The sequence below is a fragment of the Perna viridis genome, chromosome 13 (assembly GCF_037379345.1).
Source record: "Perna viridis isolate PV_CMFRI_1.1 ecotype Kerala chromosome 13, ASM3737934v1, whole genome shotgun sequence".
In the NCBI taxonomy this organism is placed as follows: Eukaryota; Metazoa; Mollusca; class Bivalvia; order Mytilida; family Mytilidae; genus Perna; species Perna viridis.
In genome coordinates, this window is record NC_142457.1 from 33,572,733 (window position 1) to 33,597,660 (window position 24,928).

At 31.8% G+C, this 24,928-nt stretch overlaps 2 protein-coding genes and 2 pseudogenes across 8 annotated transcripts in view; 3 read left to right on the top strand and 1 right to left on the bottom strand.

Annotated features, from left to right (window-relative positions):
- Positions 1 to 452, top strand: part of LOC148600550 (uncharacterized) — a 42,544-nt pseudogene extending 42,092 nt beyond the window's left edge.
- The window catches only part of LOC148600548 (uncharacterized), a 227,300-nt gene that overhangs the window by 117,635 nt on the left and 84,737 nt on the right, over positions 1 to 24,928 (bottom strand). The window lies entirely within an intron of this gene.
- The window catches only part of LOC148600551 (uncharacterized), a 31,133-nt gene continuing 6,550 nt past the window's right edge, over positions 346 to 24,928 (top strand). For both annotated transcript variants that reach the window (XM_088559646.1, XM_088559647.1), the window contains exons 1-14: positions 346 to 357; positions 1,535 to 1,650; positions 1,870 to 1,975; positions 2,444 to 2,493; positions 3,299 to 3,527; positions 6,926 to 8,581; positions 9,502 to 9,555; positions 10,460 to 10,540; positions 11,561 to 11,629; positions 12,460 to 12,507; positions 12,821 to 12,910; positions 13,739 to 13,786; positions 16,915 to 17,004; positions 24,686 to 24,721. In XM_088559646.1, the coding sequence (XP_088415772.1) occupies positions 1,870 to 1,975; positions 2,444 to 2,493; positions 3,299 to 3,527; positions 6,926 to 8,581; positions 9,502 to 9,555; positions 10,460 to 10,540; positions 11,561 to 11,629; positions 12,460 to 12,507; positions 12,821 to 12,910; positions 13,739 to 13,786; positions 16,915 to 17,004; positions 24,686 to 24,721 (2,557 nt within the window). In that variant the 5' untranslated portion in view covers positions 346 to 357; positions 1,535 to 1,650. The remainder of the gene's footprint in view (positions 358 to 1,534; positions 1,651 to 1,869; positions 1,976 to 2,443; positions 2,494 to 3,298; positions 3,528 to 6,925; positions 8,582 to 9,501; positions 9,556 to 10,459; positions 10,541 to 11,560; positions 11,630 to 12,459; positions 12,508 to 12,820; positions 12,911 to 13,738; positions 13,787 to 16,914; positions 17,005 to 24,685; positions 24,722 to 24,928) is intronic.
- Positions 17,030 to 22,193, top strand: LOC148600552 (uncharacterized; annotated as a pseudogene).

Sequence of the window (24,928 nt, forward strand, 5' to 3'; positions counted from 1 at the left end):
TCTGTCTATCATTCTGTTCAGATATACTCACTACACTGATTTAAGTAGTTGTTCTTTGCATTTTGTTTTGATCAAAATAAATTGTATTTAATTAGTGAGAATAATATGTTTAATTGGGTTGACATGCCTCCCCATGAAATGTTCCTGAGCAAAGTGTCTCATTGTGTCGTACTAGTACTTAGCACTAGTTAGATTAATAAAATGTTCTTAACCTGAAATGCATGTGAGGATGTCATCTAGATTATCCTATTTTTTTCATTTTGTACAGGTAATTTGTCCAGAACAGAGGATTATTTTTTATTATGATCCATTGGGAGCATCATACCTGGAATTGCATTCCTTAATGGAGAATTGGTTGTAAGTATGCATTAATGTGATTAATAACCATATACATATCAACATTGATATAAGAATTGTACTATTGATTTATTGTTTTTTCTTGAAAAAAAATAGCCCAGACTTAAATTATTCTGAAAAAAAAAAAAAAACAAAACAAAAACAAATCACAATTTTAAAAGTTATATTAATACGCTCCAGGAGGGACCATTTATGGTTGTATTATCAACTTGAATCTGTATACTTCTGGCAAGAAAAAGCATCAATATCCAGTTTGTACCTGCATTTTTAGGAGCTGAAAAACAGCATAATGGCAGCTTCGTTTGTGTATGCTTGTATATGTTCGATTGAGAGCCAATCCAGTCTTGGAAAATATTTACTAGTTTTGATAATTAAATACAAATCAAATCATAGCTTTTCCAGGATAGGGTTGGCCATACAGTCTGCAGTACGGCGCCCAGTTGTTTATGAAAATTATGTTATCAATATTACCAATAATTCTCGGATCATGAAAATTGTGAAACGAAAATGATTGATAAAAGAAAGAATGGAAAGGAAACAATTCGATAAAATGAATCAAATCGTACTAAAAAACATAATAAAAATATTATTAAACGATACAAAACAAAACAGTAAAGCAAAACTAAATTGAATGTAAAAAAAATCTTTTAAGGCATTTTGCAAATTATAAGAATTATAATGTTTACCAGTGCCGGACAATGCAACCCAAAGATATTTTGGACCATGACAACCAATAATTCCTTATGAATACTGGACATTTTGGCCAATAGACATATCATTTATGGAAAATTATGGAAGTTGTTTTTAATCAATGTTTCTTCAGGAGCGTTACAAGGTTTCACCTTCATCATATTATTTAACAAGAATGGATATGGTGAATATGTCAAAGAGACAACAACACCACCAGTATGATAAATGTCAGCTCAAGGCCATCTATACCTCTACAATGAACAAAGTGGAAATCATCCACTTACAGGGCATGCTGCAGCTAGCCCAAACAACACTTTTTTTAAATAAACAGCATAAAAGTTGTACAATCTGTGTTCAGGATTGAATGCTTGAACAGATTCCTCCAAAATTATACAGATATAACATGATGGGGTTCAACAGAGCATTTTGAGTTTTTGTCATTAATCATTATTGTTTTATCATTGATTTTCAATCTTTTCTAATTCAGCTCTTTTATAAGAGAGATCAGATTTTCTGTTAGATGGTGAAGGCATTTGGAATGTTAGAATTCTAGACCATTCGAAACAGAGGGATAGCATATCATGTGGCGTTTATGTTCTAAAGGTATGTATCTACTCTTCAAACTTATTTTGCCAATGTTACTCTAGTTAGAAAAATGCTTTCAGTTTTGGAAATTTGTTATCTATCATAGATGCCATTTTACTGAGTAGATATTGCAATTTATAATATGTCAAAGTTTCATTTTAGAATACTCTGTAATGATAACTGTCTCTATAGATATTGCATGAACAAATGTTTGTAAAGATGATCTTTATGCTTCAGATGGCAGAAACTATCTTGGCTGATCAAGATATTGCTTTTGTTATGACAGAGGATGATATCATAATGTTCAGACTGCACATAGGTTCAGTTATCCTTAATGTTGAGGGTATTTATTAATATTTTTTATTTTCTTGAGTCAAAGTTAACACATTAACGCCTCACTGGAACAAAGTTTGGTCCAAGTAAGCTTATGCTAGTGCTTTGTATCCATTATATATTCCTTCCTTGAGTAATTGAAATAACTTCATCTCAATTAGTAGTGTTGTGAGGTGGGTATCAGCAAAAATAATTACCTTCAAACTCTTCAACTAAAAATGTTTGTTTTTCTTTGGTCATTATTTGGCAGAAACACAGAGTAATCAATCCTCTATTTATCTATTTTATTGACCTGTGAACTACAAAGTCAAGTACCCAATGAAATGTTTTATTTTCTCTAACCACAAAAATTGATACATGTAAAGACAAACTTAAATAAAATCACAGTACAATGGAATCAATTTATCTGTCTTTTTGTTTCTGTCTGTTTTGATTTCACTCTTTTGTAGTTTCATATCATATATTTGTTATAATTCAGGTTTGACAAAACTTCAACAAATATTATCAAGGCAAGGACAAATCACTATGGTGAGTGCATCATCTGTCATTTTTCTTACATTTAAAGAAAAATTATATTAAATTCCTGTTTCATGTAGACTTAGCCATTGAATTTCCATGATTTGACATCATAAATTTTCTTATTACATAGGATTGTATATTGACATGGTCTGATTTTAAAAAGTCACTTGTCATGAAAAAATAGAAAAATATAATTTGAAAACTAGAGATAACTGTTAGATATGTACATGTATCTAAGATATTCACAGCATTGTTTTCTGTTTTTGAATATGGCTGACTGCCTTAACAAAGATAAACCATGAAACTTTGCCATTCTCATTTTGGTGTCCAGGCAGTAACTTCAGTACAAGTATATGGATCTCTGACATTGTACTACAAGGTGCTATATTAAAAAAAAGAAAGCAGAGGTTTTGCTTGAACTATGTAGGAAATGGGGTAAAATTTGACCAGAAACAAGCATTTTCAGTATCTTAACAATTTCTATCACAAAGTGCCATACAGTAAAAGGTAGGCTTGGGATGATTTGGGGTTTTGATGATGTCTTTGCGTACTTCATGTTTTGTGGGTTTTAAAAAAAGAATGTGTAACAGAATTTAGTTAGAAGAGAAAGGTCTAAAGCCTGAAAAAAAGCTCTTATTCCTTTTTTTATTGGGGTCCTTCTACATATATTTCTCTTACAAACAAATTTGCTTGAGTATCCAACATTAGGACGTGTGGGGTATGTGAGCGTGCTCACTAAGGTTCTTTAATTAGATACATTGCTTGCCTTTGTCTTCTTACATACTGGGTTATTACGTATCATCTTATCTTTTAGAAAAATATGCACCAGACAATTGAACAAATGGACTTATTTTGTGAAGGCGTAACAGCAGAATCAAATGATGTATTTCCAGAAAACCAAACAGCAGAACTGAATAATGTATGTCCAGAAAACCAAACTGCAGAACTGAATGATTTATGTCCAGAAAACCAAACTGCAGAACTGAATGATTTATGTCCAGAAAACCAAACAGCAGAACTAAATACTGTCGCTTCAACAAAAAGTAAGTTACTTAAGTTATTTCAGATGGAACACAAGAATGATGATTACTTCATTTAATTATCTCTCACATAGACATTATGGTTTATTAATATGTGGTCACATAGGTAACTAACTGATCCATCACTCCTCATTCACTACTAAATATTTATTACATATTCCAGTCTTGAGTAGCTCTTATTTGGAATTTGTGCAAAATCAATTTTGATTGTCGTTGCCATTTATGAATATGATGCAGGAGACCTGTCCCTAATATCTAATACTTCTACTGGTAAATTTTGTCTGGTGACAACTGTAGTGCTTTTGAAATCTAAATTGTTTATGCAAAATATCTTTATCTTCGTAGTTTTTTACACACAGTCTCTATAGATGGGATGTGTTGTAGTATTATGGTATCAGTCTTTTTGTTGTTTGCACTTTGCACAATATCTCAAAAATGCCATCAATTTTTTTATGAACTTTGGTGAATAGTTTCTATCTATTGATGTGAGCTCCCTTATGATTTTGATAAATTTCTAATGTATTGTTTTTGAGTTATGGGACTAAAATTGTTCAAAGATGGAGTGATTTTCTGATTTCAGAATATAACTTGAAAACTCTTGCAGCAACATCAATGACACTTAATAAAAATTTATAACAGGGTTTTAAACCACAAAATAATGGTTGGAAATAATTGTGGAGGTTACAGCCCCAACCATAAGCATAAGGGCCAAAAAAGTCCAAGTCAGTGATCCCAATAAAGTTTTATATCAACATTACAAACCACAAAAGGAAGATTTGCATTGATTTTGGGGGGTTATGGTGCCAAGCATAAATTTAGAATTTAGGGACAAAAAATGGGCAAAAACTAGCATTTTGTTGAATTTACTTCTATAATTCAAGTAAAAGCATAGAAATGTCTATGATATTATTTCACAATATTCTATACCTATATGATGAGACTAAATAAATTTTGGTTGTTAAAACATGTCCATTGTAAATAAAAGAGACGCCAAAAAGGGGGCCAAGAACATGCAATTTCTTGCTTTCCAAACAATTATTTGACTGTTGATGAAATGATCACTTTGAAACTGTATCACAGAGTGCCATACCAACAAAGGTAAACTGGAATTGATTTTAGTGGTTAATCAATGATTTCTATATATCAGGGATTGGAATCTCACACAATTTTACATGGTACAATAATAAATATGTTGCGTGGGGCGATATACAGCAAGATTACCCATGACACATTTTGTTGATTCTGATAGTGCCCTGTTTAATGGCGGACAATTTTCTTTGCTTCAACATTTCATCATGATAAATTTAGGTATTCTGACCTAAATGGTTTTAAAAAAAAATATCCCACCTCAAGTTGCCTCCAGACTTTTTTATTGTTTTGTTCTGATTAATTCCTCGATATTCGAGACCTTAATCTCTTATCAAATTTTCAACCTGGTCCCACCTTCGCAGGTGTACTTCCCTCCTCATCAAAAATTCAAACTCCTTTTTCCAGACCCGATCAGTCGTCATAACATTTGTTAAAAATTTATCAGAAATAGTATGTATGAGGGTGTATACAAGGAGTTTTATAGTTGTAGCTTTCCCTGTATTTGTGATATCAACATTTATACAAGCCTTTGTTTTGACTCCTGACTGCGTAGCCCCGCCTTCGAGGGCTGTTATCCTATTCATTTAAAATTTAAACTCCTTCTTCTTCAAAATCTGATCTATCATCATAAAATTTATTTCTAATTGATCAGAAATGGTCTGATCGTGTATATAAGAAATTTTGTAGCTGTAGCCTCCCGTTCTTGCATGAAATCAACATTTTTATTTGACCAACTGTTGATATAAAAAAATTGGCGGTTGGAGTCACGCCCTCCAGAAAGTCATTCCCTCCTAAATTAAAGCTCTAACTCCTTCAAAACCCAAACAATCATCATAAAATTTCTTTCAAATTGATAGAAATAGTCTGAGGGTGTATATAAGGATGTTTATAGCTGTAGCTTCACCTGCATTTGTGATATCAATGTTTTATATGACCTAATTTTGACTGTATAGGCGGCAAGTAGCTGTGGCTAGTATAATGAAATCTTCCATGCAAGATACAAATCCTTCTATATTTAGCTCCTTGGGTTAGCACATGAATCTTTTTAAATTAGGGATGAAAAGGGCCTGAAACTAGCATTTCCTTGTGTCTTGACAATAACTTGAGTAAAAGTGAAAGGATCTCATACAAATTTTACTACGATGTGACCAACCTCAAAAGGAAAGACTGGGATTGATTTTTGGGGAAATGATATGAGCAAATTAAGAAAAAGGGCCAGAAACAAATACTGATTTCTGAATGATAACTTGAGTAAAAGGGATTGAATTGCTCTGATGTCATAAAATAAGGTTCCATAACCCCAAATGAAGGCTGGGATTGATTTTGAAGGTTTTGACTGGAACCGTTAGGGAACAAGGGGCCAAAAAGTGACCACTTGTGATTCCAGTTAAATTCTTATCCCGTGTCAAAATATTAAATCATAACGAAATTCAAATCTTCATGAGATGGTGTGTCCAAACTTAACCCAACTGTTTAGGGTTTGACCTCTGTGGTTGTATCATGCTGCACCCTGTGAAGCATTTTATTGTATATTTTGTGTCAAATACTAAATAACAGTCAAAAGTTGAGAGCTATATTCAGGTTTCAATCTTTGCAGGCATTTCTAGCTGTGCTTTGCAAAATATTTTATTTTGTATGTCCCTATATAGAAAATATGTGTATCATTAGCAATTGACAGTACATTTCATCTAGAACAAATTTCTCTGGACAAGTTTGTTGTTTTGTATAGAAAAGCTTGTGTCTGATAACATGATATAATATAACCAATTCGTTGTAAGGGGTAAATAGGAAAGCTTATAATCCAAAAGGTGACACATAACAAACAATGTATTAAATATTTCAATTATGTACACAGCACATTCAAGGGAAACTTATCTAGTTTAAAACTATAGTTTAAAATGAGGAGGTTTGTTGGAAAGAATTTTTTTATTTCACACTTCATTACTTCAAAAACAATTGCTCCCAAGAGGCCTAATTGCTTGCCCATGAATAACTAATATGTCTACATGTATTATTTTGATTAGGGTTTATTGCAGTTAGAAAAATATCAACCTTGCATTAAAGAAACAAAACATGCTTTGCTGTATCTGAAAGAGTAATCAAAGGAACCAAGATTCTAGCGGAAATCAAATGAATGTAATGCCGGGACAAATACCAGACATGGAAGTGTGCTAAAAGCATATTTGTTATAACCTATTATACTGTAATGATTTAAGTTTTAATTCTTTTGGCCTGTTTTCTTAACAAAATTTTCTGAGTATAAATAATTTAGAAGGTGATCATTAATTAATTGAGGTTTACTGTGATTGTAGGTGGTGAAAAAGACCCCAAAAGACCATGTCCCTTTTGTGGAGGCAAGATGTTTGCACGGTTAACCAGGCATATTCAAAGTGTACATAAGGATGAAGATGAGGTGATGGCAGCCATGAAACTACCTGCTAAAGATAGGAATCAAGCATTCAATCTTTTGAGAAGGAAGGGTTGTCATGCATATAATTTAGATAAACTGAAGGAAGAAAACTTTGATCCTTCTAGTTTAATGAAAGAAAGGAAGTCAAGAAAAAAATCAGCTGAAGCAGGAGAAATTAATCAAGGGGATGCCAGAGAAGTGTGTTCACTATGTAAGGGATATTTTGTCAGAAAACATTTCAGAAAACATGTCAGTATTTGCAGTGCAGCAGAAGGAAACACACATACTCCAGCAGGTATTCAGTTGGAAATTCTGAGTGATAACATAACTTTTAGTGAGGCATTTCAAAAGAATATTTTGAAGGATTTTTGGAAAGATGAAATTGGAAATTTTTGTAGGAGTGACACATATATCAAAGAGTTTGGTTACCATCTTTTCAGAATTGTTCAGGCAAATATAGATAAGTCCGACCAAAACCGCAAGACAATTATGGCTGCAATGAGAATGTTAGCAAAACTTTTCTTTCATTTTAAAGAGGAAGCTGCAAAAAATAACATAAATGTAACAACATCATTAGATATGTTCAAAGCAGATAATTTCCAAATATTTATGGATGCAGTTAATGAAATAGCCCAAAAAGAAGATGGTGGAATCAAATCAGGTACAAAAAGAAATGTTGGGCATCTAATTAAAAATGTTACGCAGCATTTACGGGGAAAGTTTATTTGGGAGAAAAAAAAAGAGCTGGTTAATGATGTTGATGATTTCAACAGTTTGTTTTCAAATTTTAAGGCAGTAATGTTTCATAGTGCTGAATACAATATAAAGAAAAATAGGCAACAGGAATTACGGTGTCCAAAAAATTTACCAGATGAGCAAGATGTGAAGAAACTCCAGACTTACACAGTGCAGAAAATGAAGAGTATTGATGACCATTATGAATTTCTTGAGAAAAGTGAATATATCCTGTTACGAAATCTTGTTGTTAGTAGATTGACACTTTATAATGCTAGAAGAGGAGGTGAACCATGTAGACTTACATATAAAGAGTGGGAAAATGCCAGAAATGATGTTTGGATAAATGAAAACCAGAAAAATTGCGTCACAAACCCAGAAGAGCAAGACCTTTTAAAAAGTCACAAACTGACATATCAGTCTGGTAAATGTGTGAACCAGACTGTGCCTATTCTGTTTCCTAAAGACACATGGAAAGCTCTAGAGAAACTGGCTGATCCAGTGATCAGGCAGGCAGCTGGTATATCACCTGATAATATTTACCTATTTCCACATATAAAAAATTCACGTTTTCATGCTTCTGGTTGGAACTGTGTGAGCCAGGGGTGTGATCAGGCAGGATTATCAAAAAAAATTAATGCAACACAAATGAGTCACTGGATGTCAACTGTTTATGCAAGGTTAGATCATCCAGACACTGAAAAAGAAGCTTTTTACAGACATATGGGACATTCTGAAGAAATCAATAAACATGTTTATCAATGTCCTTTAGGGATAGAAGAAATTACAAAAGTTGGCAGATTTCTGCGTAATATTGATCAGGGTAAGTACCCTGTCCTCAAATTCTGTTCTAAAACTACTTTTAACATTTTTGAAGCATTATCCTGTTCTTGCTAATGTTATCTGTGGATAGATATTTCATGCACTAACCCCCCACCCCCCCCCAAAAAAAAAAAAAAAAAAAAAAAAAAAAAACTAGATTTTTCATCAGTTAATTATTATACCCAATTCACACAGATTTTTATGGTATATAGGAATCACCCAGTCAACATTTTTTGTAAAGGCAACTCTTCCTGTAATTTAATGTAGATGTGCATGAAGGAAACATAGGACTTTGTGTCTTCAAAGGGAGATAATACAACTAAAGGTTTTTACATATGAAAGCCTTGATAGCACTAATCAAAGGGATTGTGATGAAATATTTTGGGAACATTTGCTATAATACTATATTGATACACATAAAGAATACAATTTCTGTTGGTAGACTCATCCAATGGGAGATAAGCCAACTTTTTAATAACATAACATTTAACACCCTTTGAAAATTAAATATCAAGGAATTGTATTTCTAATATGAAATCAACATTTTTTAGCATTATCAGTCAATAGCACCATTTGTTATTTACATACATGTGTTTAGGGTGTTGCGATACCATTAAAGAAGTTCATAGTTAGGGGCACAGCTAAGATACCAAGTTACAAAAAATGTGGGTTATACAAAATGGTCAGTTTTGCTTTGTTATGCTAAAAAATGATAAATTTTATAGAAATCAAAATGTTAATATTTAAACTCTTTGTAGACAACAAAACAAGAAACCACTGTAGATAGTAAGTAATGTTTCAGAAGTTTCTCTGATCTATTGTTTTTTTGTACTTCTGGTATATCAGTTTTGGAGAAAACGTAATGACAAGAAGAAAACTAATGAAATTTTTGAATAATTTGAAAAAAAAAAAAAAATTCAGGCTTGGATTCAGCTATGCAAAGAGAAAAGGCATTAGTAAAAGATGATTGGCCAGGTAAGAAGTACACATATGTTAGCAATAGCTTTATGAACAAAAATTCTTTCATCTATAATTGCATTCTGTACAGATGGAAATATTGAAGTATATGTGGTCATCACTGAGCCTCTTAGCCCTTAACTGATTTTACGGGGAGACTTCCTTTTTTATACCATTTGCAACAAAGGTTTTTTTTTTTTTTTTTTTTTTTTGCGGGAATTTTAGGAACTTCCCTATCCAGTATGTCAGACTGCTTGTCCCTATTTCTTGTCAGCCCATCTCTCCCAAACTGCTCAAGGGATTTTAATGAAATTTTAGAGAAATGTTTTGCAATATTCAACTTTTGCTTTTTATGTTCAGTAATGGAAATCATCCAACATTGCTTACAATATAACCCTCCACTATCTAAAGCCACATACCAAATATAACATTGATCCATTGATCAATATTGAGAGAGATTAAGGTTTATTACTCATTAAATATTACTAATGCAATGTCTGTCCACATGAGATAGTTATAGGTTTCATAATGAGCAAAAGTTGAATATCTCAAAACTGTTCTGTGGTTCTGCAATTTTTCATTATATGAAATGATGGATAATAAAAAATTTTTATTACAAAATGTTTGAATCCCACTCCCACTGGGTGGAGCAATTTTAAATGTGAGGCTTTAGATAGATATGGCAAACATAAGCAATTTTGGTTTCTGTCCATTATCAACTTCCTGTACAAGTGAAGGTATATACATTTGTACATACATACATTGCATAACAACACGTGCAACTTTATTTTTTAATGCAATCACTCACACTTTCTGTGTGTATCCTTTTAGTTAATTTGTGTACTAGATGAAGTTTCATTAGTCTAATTTGAATTTTTTGTCCTAGTTCTAAACATTGTCTCCTTGCTTTTATTTGTTACAGCTCAAAATGAGAACTCGGGGAGTACTCAAAGTGGTGATGTTGGTAATCTTGATGTTGACAATGATGATATAGATTGGAATGGTTTGTACTTAAAAGCATTTGGGTAGAAATAGTATTAATCACATCATTAACCACTTAATCATGTCTTAATAATTATTTGCCTAATTAATGGTTGTTTTGACTTTTTTTGTGCTACAAATAATCATGGTGAAAGTGTTTTTTTGTTTTTGTTTTGTTTTTTGTAGGATCAGTGAATATACAAGTTGAATAAGTTGTAAAATTATGTAACAAATTTCGGAAATGATTTATTTTGAATCTAATAATAACAATTACGGTTATTTTTTTATTACATTTTCATGACTTTTACGGGAACTTTAGACCTGCCATATTTGTCCATATTTGTATGTACACTTTATGCCATATCAGTTGAAACGGTCACTAGCTTAGTGCTTTGTATTATTTATTATGAAGGAAATGGGCATTAAGTAGGATGAGGTTAGATATGGCAATAGTTGTTTGCAATATATTAAGGTCATAGCGTTTACACATGGACAGGTACAACTTTTCATTCATTGACGATTGTTATTGTTTGTTTTCATACATGATGGCGCACGTGACAAGTGCTAAATGTAATGTGTACGTGCGTAAGTGCTTTTTACAGTAAATTACATACTTTTTCTAATATTTTTATTAAATATGAATTTGATGTTCATTCATGCTTCTAAAATGAATGAAAAACATGATTTAAGATGGGCAGTAATTTACACACACAAGCCATGGCCAATAAGTTGCATGCTGCTCATAAAGCAACTGAAAATCAACCACAGTCTCAAAGCCTTTTAAGGACATCATATTAAACTATGATTTTGTTACTGGTGATATAAGTTGTTTTTCTGTTCATGTGCAGTCTGTGTTTAAAATAAAAATGCAAGTACAAATTAGATAGAAATAATTCTTTTCACAGTCTTGTATAATGTATATAGAGTCACACCTGAGTTTCATTTACAACCATTTGACTATCAACAGCTTGCTTATTAAGATTCTGTACTGGAGATTTCAAATGCAGCCACACAATTCAGAATTATTGATTATATTTTTCAGTTTTCCAAACCAATTATTTTGGGCAAGAGTCTAGTGGGGATGGCTCCATCAGAAGTGGTACAGAATCAGGTATTATTTAGCTAAAGAATCAAAACATATGTTTGTTTGTGTACAAAAAAGATTAAAGTTTTAGTTGCTTGATATAAAGAAAAGCAGTTTAAAGATAAAATGTTTATTGGGAAACAGGTTTAGTTCCAAGCATATTTTCTTACAGAAATAGTTATTAAGTGATGCTTGTAACAGGAGTTAATTCAATTTGTTTGTGTCACTAACTACCAAAAACATTCTGAAAGAGTAATCAAGGGTACCAAGGTTCTAGTGGTAATCAAAAGAATGCAATCTAGGGACAAAGACCAGACAGACATACATGAACCTAGACCTATTCATTTTAAGTGCATGATGATCTGTGTGTATGAATCAGTTAGCAGAACAGGTTAAAATGTCTGATCTAATCAACATTCCAACTTCCCCTAGCTAGTTCTTACAATCACTCTTATATTTCCTTGATATAGTTATCTGGACACTGCTTATATAATCATCTGATCTATCGATCCGGTCGGAAGATGCAGTATCTTGTCATATGTAATCTGTCTAAACACATCTCAAACAACATCTTTAAGGACTTGGAACATTTATTAATCCTTTGCCAATTAAACAAGGTAATTTTGCATTTAACGAGGTCAACAGCAGGTAACCCCTTAGTCCAGGGTCTCTAATTATTTGTTTGTATTTATTGTGTTTAAGCATAGGGATAAACATCATTATTATTTGAACATTTGATGATATCCCTTTAAACACCATAGTCAAACGGATCATGGGGTTTGCCTAGAATTTATAAACTAATTCCTCAATTTGTTCCTCAACTTCTGTTTTGATGATTCATTTATTTTTAATTTTAGGCTTACCTTCAAAGGCCAGTAGACAAAAAGTTGAAAGAAGACAAAAATGTATGTATTTGATTGTTAATTTGCTCCCAAAAGGAGCTATGATAGCGAAATCTAAAAAAAGTTTTTATAGAATATATGGGTTTGATATACTGTGGTCCAAAAACATTCCATACTTTTGAATCCATTTTTTGAAAAATTAGATGACAACTTCCTGTATATTGAGGACTTTCTACATTTTCTTCATATCATGATTGAAAGCTGGGATAGCACAAGTGATTGAGCCATCACTCACAGATATCATGTTTGTTCCTCTACAGATGAAATGGCAAAAGTTTGTTGCAATGTTTTTCTTTTTTTTTTTTTGGTTTTGAAGATCCAAAAGAAAGTGCTTGTGAAAGTGGTGATGATTTAATGAGTGATGAAACGGGGGCTGAAAGTGATGAATTTATGAAAAAAGTGAAAGGTAAGTCATTACTTTCTTGAGCTCAAACCTTGCTTAAATGTAAAATATTGATATATTGTGTCATTTTGTAGACGGGGACATTGTCTTACAGGGGGGAATACAGTTAACTCAGGATGGAGTTGGTCTTCTTTTGGTTGAAGAACCATTATCTGATGAAATATCTTGGTTAATTATTGCCACAATTAGCATCATTTAAACTCTGTATCATTCCTTTAATTATTGTTTGATAGAATGTTTAAATCTCAGTTTTACATTTAACTACCTAAGGACGTTCATCAGGTGATTGTTGTTTAATCAGAGGAAGACTAACTCTATTCCCTGCAGTGTATTCACTGTCATAAGAGTTTTATTTTGTGGTGATGTTCTGCTCATGTTAAGGATTCTACCTTTTGTCTTTAATTTTTGCTGTTCCCTCTTTGAGGCATGGCAGAATATAGTGATTAAATGGTGGGATATCTCTCACATAAATATAAACATTACATGCACTATTACTCACCGGAGAAGTTCTTATAAACATTTTATTGTGACAAACATCAGGATACTGTCATATCACAAATCAATCAGGAAGAACTTAATATCTTACTCTTAGCTGTTGAAGATTTCTTTGTTGAGCATTTACTGTTCTTGTAAAGTTCTTGATACAACTACTTAAGAAAAATTTTTAATTAGCATAACATACTACTCAAAGTAATGGTAGTGATAAGTTTAATCAATTTTAATTCATAGTTCCGCATGGTCAGTTATAATTGAAGGATGAACTTGTAATGTCAGTTGTAGAGTTTATAATAAAGTAAAATCAGTGTGATATTGTTTTTATTTTATCTTTAGGGGTTACTTCAACGGCCAGAAGAAGTAGAGTTGGTAAAAAACGAAAATGTATGTATTTGATTTTTAGTGATTAGATTCTAATAGAGAATTATGACCCTTAGCAAATTAGATTTAAGGAATTTTTCTGTTGTTTTAAAAGGTAACACAAAATGGCCTGCTTTGTTACAGTTTGTACCTCATACACCTCTTCTTATAATTTAATTTCTAGCAGACCCTATCTCTATACATTTGGAAAATCAAATAAGCAGATCTTTCTCTTAAAAATTACAGAAAGCATGAAATTTGATTATAGACTAGTATTTAATTACAGATCTATGATTTGATAAAATGATTGTGATTTTCATAGCATACCAACTTTTCTGTAACAAAGCTACATTGTATACTAGAATTTGTAACAAATTATTTTCAAACATTACAACATCAGATTGGAATTCTTTTTTTTTTGGCAGTTTTTGATTCTATAGGATCAAAATAGCTTATCTCATCGGGCAATGCCTGGAACTTTCCTACTATCTTAGAATTCTACACAAAAGTGTATTCCTTATATAATTCTTTTTATATCATTCAATAACTCCTTATAACCGTATAATATGTTTCTGGCAACTGTTCAGCTCAATTCTATTATTTCTGCAAAATAAGATTAAAATCAACTGAAGATTTGAGGGACTCCTATTTCGCTTTGAAAGATGATTAGGAATAAAACTCAATTAGTGAATTTTATTCTTGCTGTAATGTGTCAAGAAACATTTGATGAATTAAGCATGTTTCTTTTAACACACTTACATACATTGTATATGTATCAGTCAAAATGTTTATCCTATCATTAATATTTTATTATTAATTGACAAAAAGTTGAGAGGAGTGGATTTATCCAAGTAAAATTAGTGGGAAAATTAAAATTGTAAAAAGTGTTTAGTTTTGGAAAATCTTTTGTTCATTAAGAAATTATTTTCTTCAGCTGAAATGGGTTTTATTTGAGTATAAATACAGTTAAGGAAAAATACTCAGTTAAAATAATTATTGAATGTAAACACAAATTATCTTCCGGACAGATTAAAAATTAAAAAAAGTTTTGAAAAAGGTAAATGGAACGAAATTTTATAAATTTGTGAAGTTGAACATTGCTTAACTATTGAATACATTTTATACCTCAGAAATCAGTAGTAAAGATTGTCATGTGCATTCTACAAGATAGGAAAATAGTTTTAGATAATGTGGGAAACACAAATGTATGATTACGATTTTTAATTTACATCATGTTATCTTTGAAAATTCTCACTAGAACCAAAAACCTCCAGTGCTAACAGCACTTTGATTTGAAAAAAAACTTTTCGTTCATTATTGAGTTTCTAAGCTCCTGCTAGGATTCACACATGGGAAATGGGAAATTCCAAAATTTGTTATGAAATATCGGGAGGCTCCAGTCAGAAACAGGAGAGTTAACACCTATGTAGGATACTCCATTTAATATTGATTCCTTACCCAAGTTTTGATTCATTTTAAATTATATATACTGCAGACCAAGTGGCATAAGTGATATAAGAGTACCAAAATAGGTAATGAGAAATGACTTGATTTGTCTGATGAGGGTCAACCAACCAGAAAGCTTGTTACAAATAACATTTTACAGTTTTTGTATAACTTAAATGTATAAAGAGTTAAAAGATATACTTCATCTTCAACACATAAAACAAATTAGTCTGATGTAAAAGCAAAGACCTAAATTATTTATGACAAACAGAAATTAAGGGAACAAGGAATTAAATGGTAATAAAAAAGAGCATAATCCAGGGAAATGACTAGACAATTTAAATAAACCTACACATAAAAGAACATAACTAGAAAAAAAACTAGAATAACAAGCACATAAAAAACAAAAGTGATGAGCAACCTGACTCCAATAAAGACTGGGAACAAGAATCAGGTGCACTGATTGGGTAAGTGCCCTCTGCTCGTTTACCCTCTTGAGTTGATCATAAAATTTCATGTCTAGGGTAGACAAAAGAAAACTTATTATGGCAGGGTATTCAATTCATTCCTCACCCGATGCAAATGGATACATCATAAAACTTCAAAACTTCTGTAGTGATGACTTTAATCTTCTAGCAACATAGCTCTATTCCAGAAGCCTAACTGTAAGAAGCCTAAAACCGTACAAAAGCCCACATGGTTTTGAAAAGATCTGCATAAAATAAGAAACAAGAAGTCCCATAAGCTTTGTTTTATATTTTAATCATGAGTGTTCCTATTCCATCAGTCTCTAAGGGTTGGTCAAGATATGAGTCTTGATTCCAAAATATCATTAATTCAAGTTATTTGTGGTAGATATGTGAAATATAAAACCCCCAAATCTAGATTGTTTAGAGACAAAACATCATCTGTATAGTGGAAACTGAGTCAAAATAACTTGCTAAACAATGTCCTACTTTTTGATCAGATGAGCTCTTAAGTCAGCTTCAGAGTGAAGGAATAAGTCACTGAGTAGCTGAGCACAATATGTTTCCATTTGAATGCTAAATGTCTGTTGAAAAACATTTTCACCACTCTGTACAAGTATGATGTTGACACAAACAAAATCCAGCATTTTGACACCTTATTTGGTGTATATAGAAGATAGTTTGGAATTCATTTTTTTAAAAGTATATGTATGATGGATCTCTACCAAGCACTATGTTTTTCCATCTAGGAGTTCTATCTTTCTTAGAGTAACAACAATAATGTCAGGATTTCAACTGGCAAAGAGTAATCAAGGGAACCAAGGTTATAGCGGTAATCAAAAGAATGTAATCCAGGGACAAAGACCAGACATGGAAAACAGACATACACAATGAAGAACATAATGTAACTAAAATCATACATACAAAGTAACAAAAGAAAATGAGCAACTCAGACTCCACTAAAAACTGGGAGCATAGAAAAGTAGTATAAATAATTGTAAGTTCATGTTTCGATGTTATACCGGTAATATTTTGATGATAATTTTGTATTAAGAGTTTCCAGAAATGTTTACATAAGTCAGGAAGTATGTGAGTTTTCTGTGCTGAGGGCATAGTCATGAAAATTTTTCTAAGAGGAAAATAGTAATATGCATAATCACATGTATAAGTGGTAATTTGTTCCTTTACAGGTCAAACAGCAAAAAGCCAGTAATAATTTTCTTTATTTTTGTTTTGAAGATCCTAAAGAAAGTTTTAGTGAAAGTAGTGATGATTCAGAGAGTGATGAAACAGGAGCTGAAAGTGATGAGTTGATGAAAGAAGTGAAAGGTAAGTCATCACTGTTTAAAGTCTAATAACAATTGCATCTTTAAGAAAGTGGGACATTGTTTTAATAAGATTTTTATTTTGTTGTGTTCTTCTCATGTAAAGGAACAATGCTGTTTGTCTGTCTGTATATTTTTTGTTCACACTTTACACAGAATGTCAAATACACTTAAACCAATTTCCACAAAACTACAGTGGATTGTCTTTTTATTGATTTGTGAGTTTTCTTTGAAAGGGGTTTGTTCACTTTTCAAGATATTCAGCCCAACTATTTCTTGAAAATTCAAAATTCACCCAGCAGTAATATTTGTTGCTCATAACAAACTTTGAATGTCGTCTTTCAACAAAATGATATTGTAGAAAAAGTTCTCTGTCACTTCAGTGAAAAAAGTAGCCATGTCTTATCGATGGTATGATCGTTTGGTAAGTTTTTTCCCCGATTTACCTACTTCAAACGAAAAATGTAGTATCAATGCAGCTGTCAAACATCTTTGTATCTTTATGATAAAATCGTCTCTTATATATCTACGTCCACCTTCAATATCTAATAGTTCGAGAAATGTGCTCTATTGAAATTTTTATGTTGTTTAACTTTGAGAAGCGTGTTTTGTTTATGCAAATCGGAACATTCCGTTCCGACCGTGTTTTTGTTGTTTACTTTGCCATGGAAACCGAAGAGACATCATCGTGCCAGATTACGAACTTTACAATGTTGATGTTTATGATTTCATCAAAACTGCTTACAGATCATGTACAGAAATATAATATGTAATCATCATTAGAAATGTAAGTATGCCATCTGTTCATAAACATCAGTTACCCTTATTCTTTTTATGAAGTAGTAAACCGAATAGGTGAAATATGTTTGGAAGCGGCAGCAGACGACCATATCGATTGTAAAGTCTAACATTGAAACTGGCCAAATTTACTATGCATTTAGTATGTTTTAATTCATATACAAAGAATAATAAATGTACTTTAAGATATATGACTTCAAGTTGTTGGCAGTGGCAGCAAAATTCAAGAGTGAGAAAAAACATATTTTACTGTCGGATCTCGAATTATCTTCCCGGGTTGATTTCAATATTTTAACATTTCCATGCAAACTTCTCCTTATGCAAATTGAATTTTCATGTGGGCCAAATGATTTCTTCCAATAATACGGGCCCAATTTTTTTTCTGAAATAACATCTTTTGGAAAATTAATGGTCCATGTAGCTACAATTTTTTATTTAAATGTGAAGTGCAGTTGACACATTCTTATTTTCATTATGATGACAAGCCCTTTAAATTTGTCAAAAGTATCAATTGTGACAGCACTAAATGGAAAATAAAAAATTAAGCCATTTTTTTACTGCAGCATTATACTCTGAAGTGTTTTTTACATTTAAAAAAAAGTGTTTGAAGGCATTTTTCAATGGAGTAAGGGTACATCAACAAATATAGATCAGCATTATTTTTTCTTTGAAATTTAAAGTGGCATGCCTTATTTATATTTATTCAAATTTGTAGATATATTTGTATATTATTTAGCCAACACTTCCCATTTTTTATAAGAAATCTTATAGAATATATAGGATATCTTATAAACTTTATTAGATATCTTAATAAGGAGTTAGCATATATTATACATTTTATTATATATCTTAGAAAATATACATGTATAAGAGAGTAATCAAGGGAACCAAGGTTATAGCGGTAATCAAAAGAATGTAATCCAGGGACAAAGACCAGACATGGAAAACAGACATACACAACAAAGAACATAAAGTAACTAAAATCATACATACAAAGTAACAAAAGTAAATGAGCAACTTGGACTCCACTAAAAACTGGGAGCATGGACCAGGTGCACCGGTAGGGTAAGCGTCCTCTGCTTTTCTAGAAACACCCGCCGAGTTGCTCATAAAAAGTCAAGTCCGGGGTAGACAAACGAGGAAAGGAAAACTATGACACATTGAACAAATCAGTTTTCATGGTGCCGATGGATACATCGTAGCGATCCACAAGTTTATGATGACGACCATAAAACTTCTGTAGTGATGACTTCAATCTCGTAGCAACATAACCCTGTTTCAGAAGTAAGTCTAGCGCAAGACATAAAGTTTTGAATTTAGGCAACCTCTAGCATAACGTGCAAGTTGTGTTATGAATACTCCATATGCAGGTGCTGAAGGGATGTTGCCACAGGTGAAAGGAAAGTTGACAATTCTGAATGAAAAGTCGTCACAATTGTTGTAAAGTTTAATATATCTTATATATTTAATAAGATATCTCTTTTTAAAAAAAATGATAAGATATCTCATAAAGTATATAAAATATTGTTACTTATGAAAAAATAAAAGGTATCTACTAAATTATATAAGATATCTACAAATTGTTATAAATATAATTATGACATGTCATAAATGAAAATTAGAATACTGTCATCAAATGTACATACATTAAAGTAAGTTCAGTTTAAGGTTTTGAACCATTTTATTGTTTTATTGTAAAAGCTAACAATTAAATAGTATGTGGAATATATCAGTATGTTTTCTTAAATCTTTATTTTTTTTTCAGCATCATGGTGAAGCACTACAACTGCATTTTGTGTAATGCCAGAACAAAACCTAAAAACAGAAAGAATATCAACCCTGCTGTAAAGAAGTATCTAAAGAGAAAGTTCTTTTATAACAGAAATTTCATAGGATGACAAGCTTTGCGATAAATGTTTACACAAGTATTACAAGTCTGAAAACAACATACTAGAATTAGTCAGAGAAACTACAGTTCAACCAGATGACTGATCCTGATTATGTGCCATCGAAAAAGCCAAGAATTTTAAGCTCCATTTCAAGTCCACCCTCTGTTTTATTGAATATACCAAGCACATCAAAGAGTCATGCAAGATGTTTTGTATGTAAAAGGCAAGGGTCAAAGATGTATGTTCTCTCACAAGATACTTGATTCAAAGCTTTTATTGATAGTAACATACTAATACCAGCTGGAGCAATATGTTGTGGCCCGCATTTAGATAGCCACAAAATGCTTACCTCTGAATCATTTACAAACATCAACACACAAGCCAATTCCTCAACAAACAGAACATCCATCGTCAAACTGTTAGAACACTTAAGAGGGTCATGTCTGAAGTCCAACAATAGGATCAATTTTGACAGTACTGTTAAAGAAGACTGTACAAACGTTACAGGTCTGTCACAGGAACAATTTGATGATCTTTGTTCACATATCATCATACATGTTAAAAATACTTCATCCAGAACTCCAAAGACATCTGTTGGAATATTTTTGATGAAATTGTAATGTGCCCTTTCAAATAAGCTCTTATCAACTTTATTTATAATAAGTGTATCTAGCATTCAAGGTGCTGATCACACAGTCAGGCATGCATTCATGCAATCTTTTGTATCCCTGTATTTAGGATTTGACAGTTTTACAAGATAGGATATTATTAAAAATCACACACACCCATTAGCCAAGTCTTTACTGTGTGCAGATGGGAAAAAATTCATTCTTGTTTGAGATGGGACATACATATATATCCAAATGAGCAATAACTTTTCATTCCAGAGACGATCTTTCAGTCTCCATAAGTCAAGACCACTTGTGAAACCAATGGTTGTAGTAACAACAACTGGACACTTTGTTGCAATACTTGGTCCATACCTAGCAAAAAACAATGATGCTTTGATCTTGACTCATATGCTGCAAAGAAATATCAATGACATTAAAGAATTTATAAAGGAAGACGATATTTTTGTAGTAGATCGTGGGTTTAGGGACTCTTTGTCATTGTTAGAAGATTTAGGTATCCAGACAGAAATGCCAGCATTTATGAAAAAAGGAGAAAAGCAAATGTCAGACAATGATGCCAATACAAGCAGAATGGTTACTAAGGTAATTTTGTCTTATTCTTAAAATTGTTTGTGGTACTATTTACAATTTTATAACCTGTCATAATCTGCTTTCATTGATTATTAAAAGTATACTACATAACAAAAAAATTAAGACTATCATAAGACAATCATTATAGTTATTGCATGAGCTTTGTTGAATATATAAAATTTCACAGGACTTTACTGACAGTTTAGTATACAGTAATGTTTACTTTGTGTTTACCAAAGTACATGTATGATATTGATTAGACATACAATTTATTATTAACAGGACAGAAATGAATGTAATAATCTTATGATAGTATCACATAAAATGGAATTGATTCGACTTGTAAAATGATATTTAAAAAAAAATTTAAAAAATTATTTTTTGTAATTGCAATAATTAGCACAGAGGTCAGTTGCTCAAAATCATGTAATTATAACAACTTGGTATCAATAAACATTATGCTGTCATTTTATATTTCAGATCAGATGGGTAGTTGAATCAGCCAATGCCAGGATTAAGAAGTTCAAATACCTTGATTGTGTTCTTCCAACCAGCCAAGTTCCATTTATTGGAGACTATGTCAAAATTGTTTGTGTAATTTCCAATAAGTAATTTCCACCACTGAGCAGTCCATCGAATACAGAGCAGGATGAAGAACTAGCTCAAGACATGTTCCAAAGAGCTTCTGAGGTAATATTTTGATAATGTTTGTGGATTTACTGACTTTATATCAAGTTACATTATATTTTGAATGGATAAGTGGACACATAATACAAGTATTCACTTTTTTTGTTGAAAATTGGAGCCTCATTTATGTAACAAGCGTTTCTGACTGTCAAGTAACAGTATGACCAGCAATGGTCACAATTCCCCTCCCACAATTTTGTTTACCAGTATTCAGGTTATTTATGACAATCTTATGTTGTAGGTCAATACCTTAAAGGAATATGTGAAGACAAATCATTTGGAAAGAAGGTCAGCCAATTGGGTTGCAATTGAGGAGAGTGACATCACATTTTTCATGAAGAAAAGAACAATTTCAAAGTTTAACCCTTGGGGTATACCAGCTTAAACTCTTTCCTTTCTACACTCAGGAGTATATGGATAGGGAGTCTTCCATATTTATTCATAAAGAAGAACAAAACTTGATCAGAATCAAAATTCAAAGTAGACATATTTCTGCCAAAAAATATTTAGTGTGGATAAGGTTTTCTGTAAATGATGTGCAGTCATGGTACTGCACATGTCGTGCTGGATGTCGTGTAGCTGGTGTAGTAAATTTTAGAAAATTTTCACTACTATAAAGCTTCTCTGAAAGTAATTAATAATGAAGTACTTTAAGGACAACATATTAAAATAGATGAGTCATCATTGCACTGGTTAAGAAGTAAGAAATGGTGATGTTGTCAAAAATTGATTGGTTTCCATGGAAACATTAAATAAACATTATTTTTTGTTGTAATTTTTGTTCATTTTCCATTATATACCTTTCTACTACAAAGTCTCATACAAAGTTATAAGGAAATTCAATACCAAAGATGAATAAAATGGCCAAATATGGCATTTTTATGATAAAAATGTGACTTTCCTATGATAGATTCAGTCAGTTTCCATGGAAATGCAGAATTGATATTCAGACATTTTAATAGTTTATATATATAAATTTCATCAATACCTATCCATCTGTAAAGCTTTTGTCAAAAACTGAGCTTGGGCCAAATTTGGTACTTAGTGAACCAACCCCTTTGATAAATTTCCCATTTTACTGTTTTCAATTTTTTTAGTGGTTGACCATTCATAATTTTGCATGTCTAATGTTTGATAAGAATTGCTTCAACATTTACAAAGTTGTTAGTTATAACCATATCCAGTTCTCTATGCTTCTTGATAAAAATCCTTTTCTATATCCCACTTGCAAAGTGGGGGATGTTTAGGGAAAGGGGTGTATGTCCTTTCTTCCTACCATTACTTGGGGGCATCTTTTATCTGTTACTCCTCCTACACCACTGAATGAAATTGAATAAATCTTTTACAGAATATTTTTGACATACTCCTATTTTGCACAATCTATTTTAGATTTTGATTCAAATCAATTTGAAGGTTTTACACAGCAAAACATGGACGTATTCATTTATGAATATGAGGACAAGGGGAGACCCATCTCTTATTCATCACTCCTCCTACACAATTGAATGGAATTGAATGAATTTTTTATTGAATCTTTATTTAATGTTCCCATTGTTTACTTCCTGTTTGAGTTTTTTTTTTTTTTTATCAAAATCAATATAGAGATCAAAGGTGCATGTTATCAATTGGAGGAGTATCTTGTTAGGGAGCATTGCTCACAGTCTTTTTCTGTTTTTTTTTTTTTTCCAGAGTCTGATATCCATGAATCATTAAATGATCACAAAACAAATAGTTAGAAGGAGTAGACCATGTTATTGTGAAAGTCTTAAATATCAAAACTAGTCTATTAAATGTTCATGAAAATTAAATTGAAACAAATTTATTTCCTTTTCTTAACTAATTAATCACGATTTAAAATTAGGCAGATTAGATAAACAGGATCGTAGAAATAGTTACGGTATATTCTTTGTTTTACGTATCATTTGCAGTACTTGTATCAGTACCAAACCAACTTTGTGATGTCATGAGCCAATCGGAATCTATCGGTTATAATCAGTAAAGTCTGCTTATGATTGTCCTTCAGAAAGAAAAGCTCTCCAAGTAGCTATTTACATATATTAAAAAAATTCGAACTTTGAATAGCCTTGAGCATTTTATAAAAGCACATTTTGCATTAAAGGTTTTTTATTGTTTACGTGGGTATGATTTATCATAAGAGCCAAACTTAATACAAAGGTGGTCTTCCCCTTTAACATAATGACATCATGCTGTTTTCATTATTCCTTGACTTTTGCAGAGCAATAGTATAAAGATCTTTATGAAATTGTAGCATAAGGTGCCATACCAGAAGGATGGTATTAATTTGTGGGGTTATGACTTAATGTTCAGGAATAAGGGACCAAAAATGGATCTGTCAATGTTAAACATTTGTATCAAGCTTAAAAGGAGTGTCCACACATGCAACTCTATGGTTCCATCAAAGTTATTGTCTGCTTACTTTGTTTAGGCTAGACACCACTAATTCTACTTCCCTTAGGCTTCTATGCTAATTTTACAATATTCAGTGGCTTCCATGGACTATGCCTGATTTTAAACCTACAGAGGACTATACATCAGACTTGGAATGCAGCACTGGTCACCAGAAGTGAAGGGTCTATAAATAGCATGAGAAATCCAAGGTTTTTTCACAAGATAGGGATATTATTTAAAAGTCATAATGGAGATTAGGATTTACATTGCAAGAAGAAAAATGCCCTTATAAAATGTGCAGAAATGTTTTCCTTTGAGAAACAGTTCAAATTTTTGAAATAACATGAGAACTTTTTCACAGCTCTATGAGGAACAGGGGGTAATTTATGTGTAGGAGTATTTTTGTGTACATTTCAAATACTCATTGTATGAATTGGTGGTGTGTAACCTAAAATTTAGGACGGTTTTCCTGAATTGTATTTGCTAAATGTTATGAAACACAAAAAGAGAAAATGAATGTTTGGTAATTGATTTTGCTTATCCTTGTACAGAGATAATATATGAAAAAAGACTTACCAGCTGTCAAAGTTCATATTGGTTTGCTTTTTGGATATGGGTAAAAACTAGTGACTGTGTATTATCTGTTATTAAGGCACACATTTTGATAGGTATTGTAATTTTCAAAACTTGTTAATTTCAGACATAATGCATAAAGAAATTTTTGGTGCAAAGAAAGGTAATGTATGCTGTTCTTGCAGACTTGTTTACTCTTAAGATTTCAGTGCAGTTTTTACAGGTTTGGCTGTAAATTATGCTCTATGCATTGTGAATTTCTCCATAATGACACAGATTGAAAGATTTTATGACTCTTTTTTCTGAAAATACAGTTAAAACTATGCTTTGTCATGAAGTAGCATAAACAGGTCTGCATCTGTAAGATTCA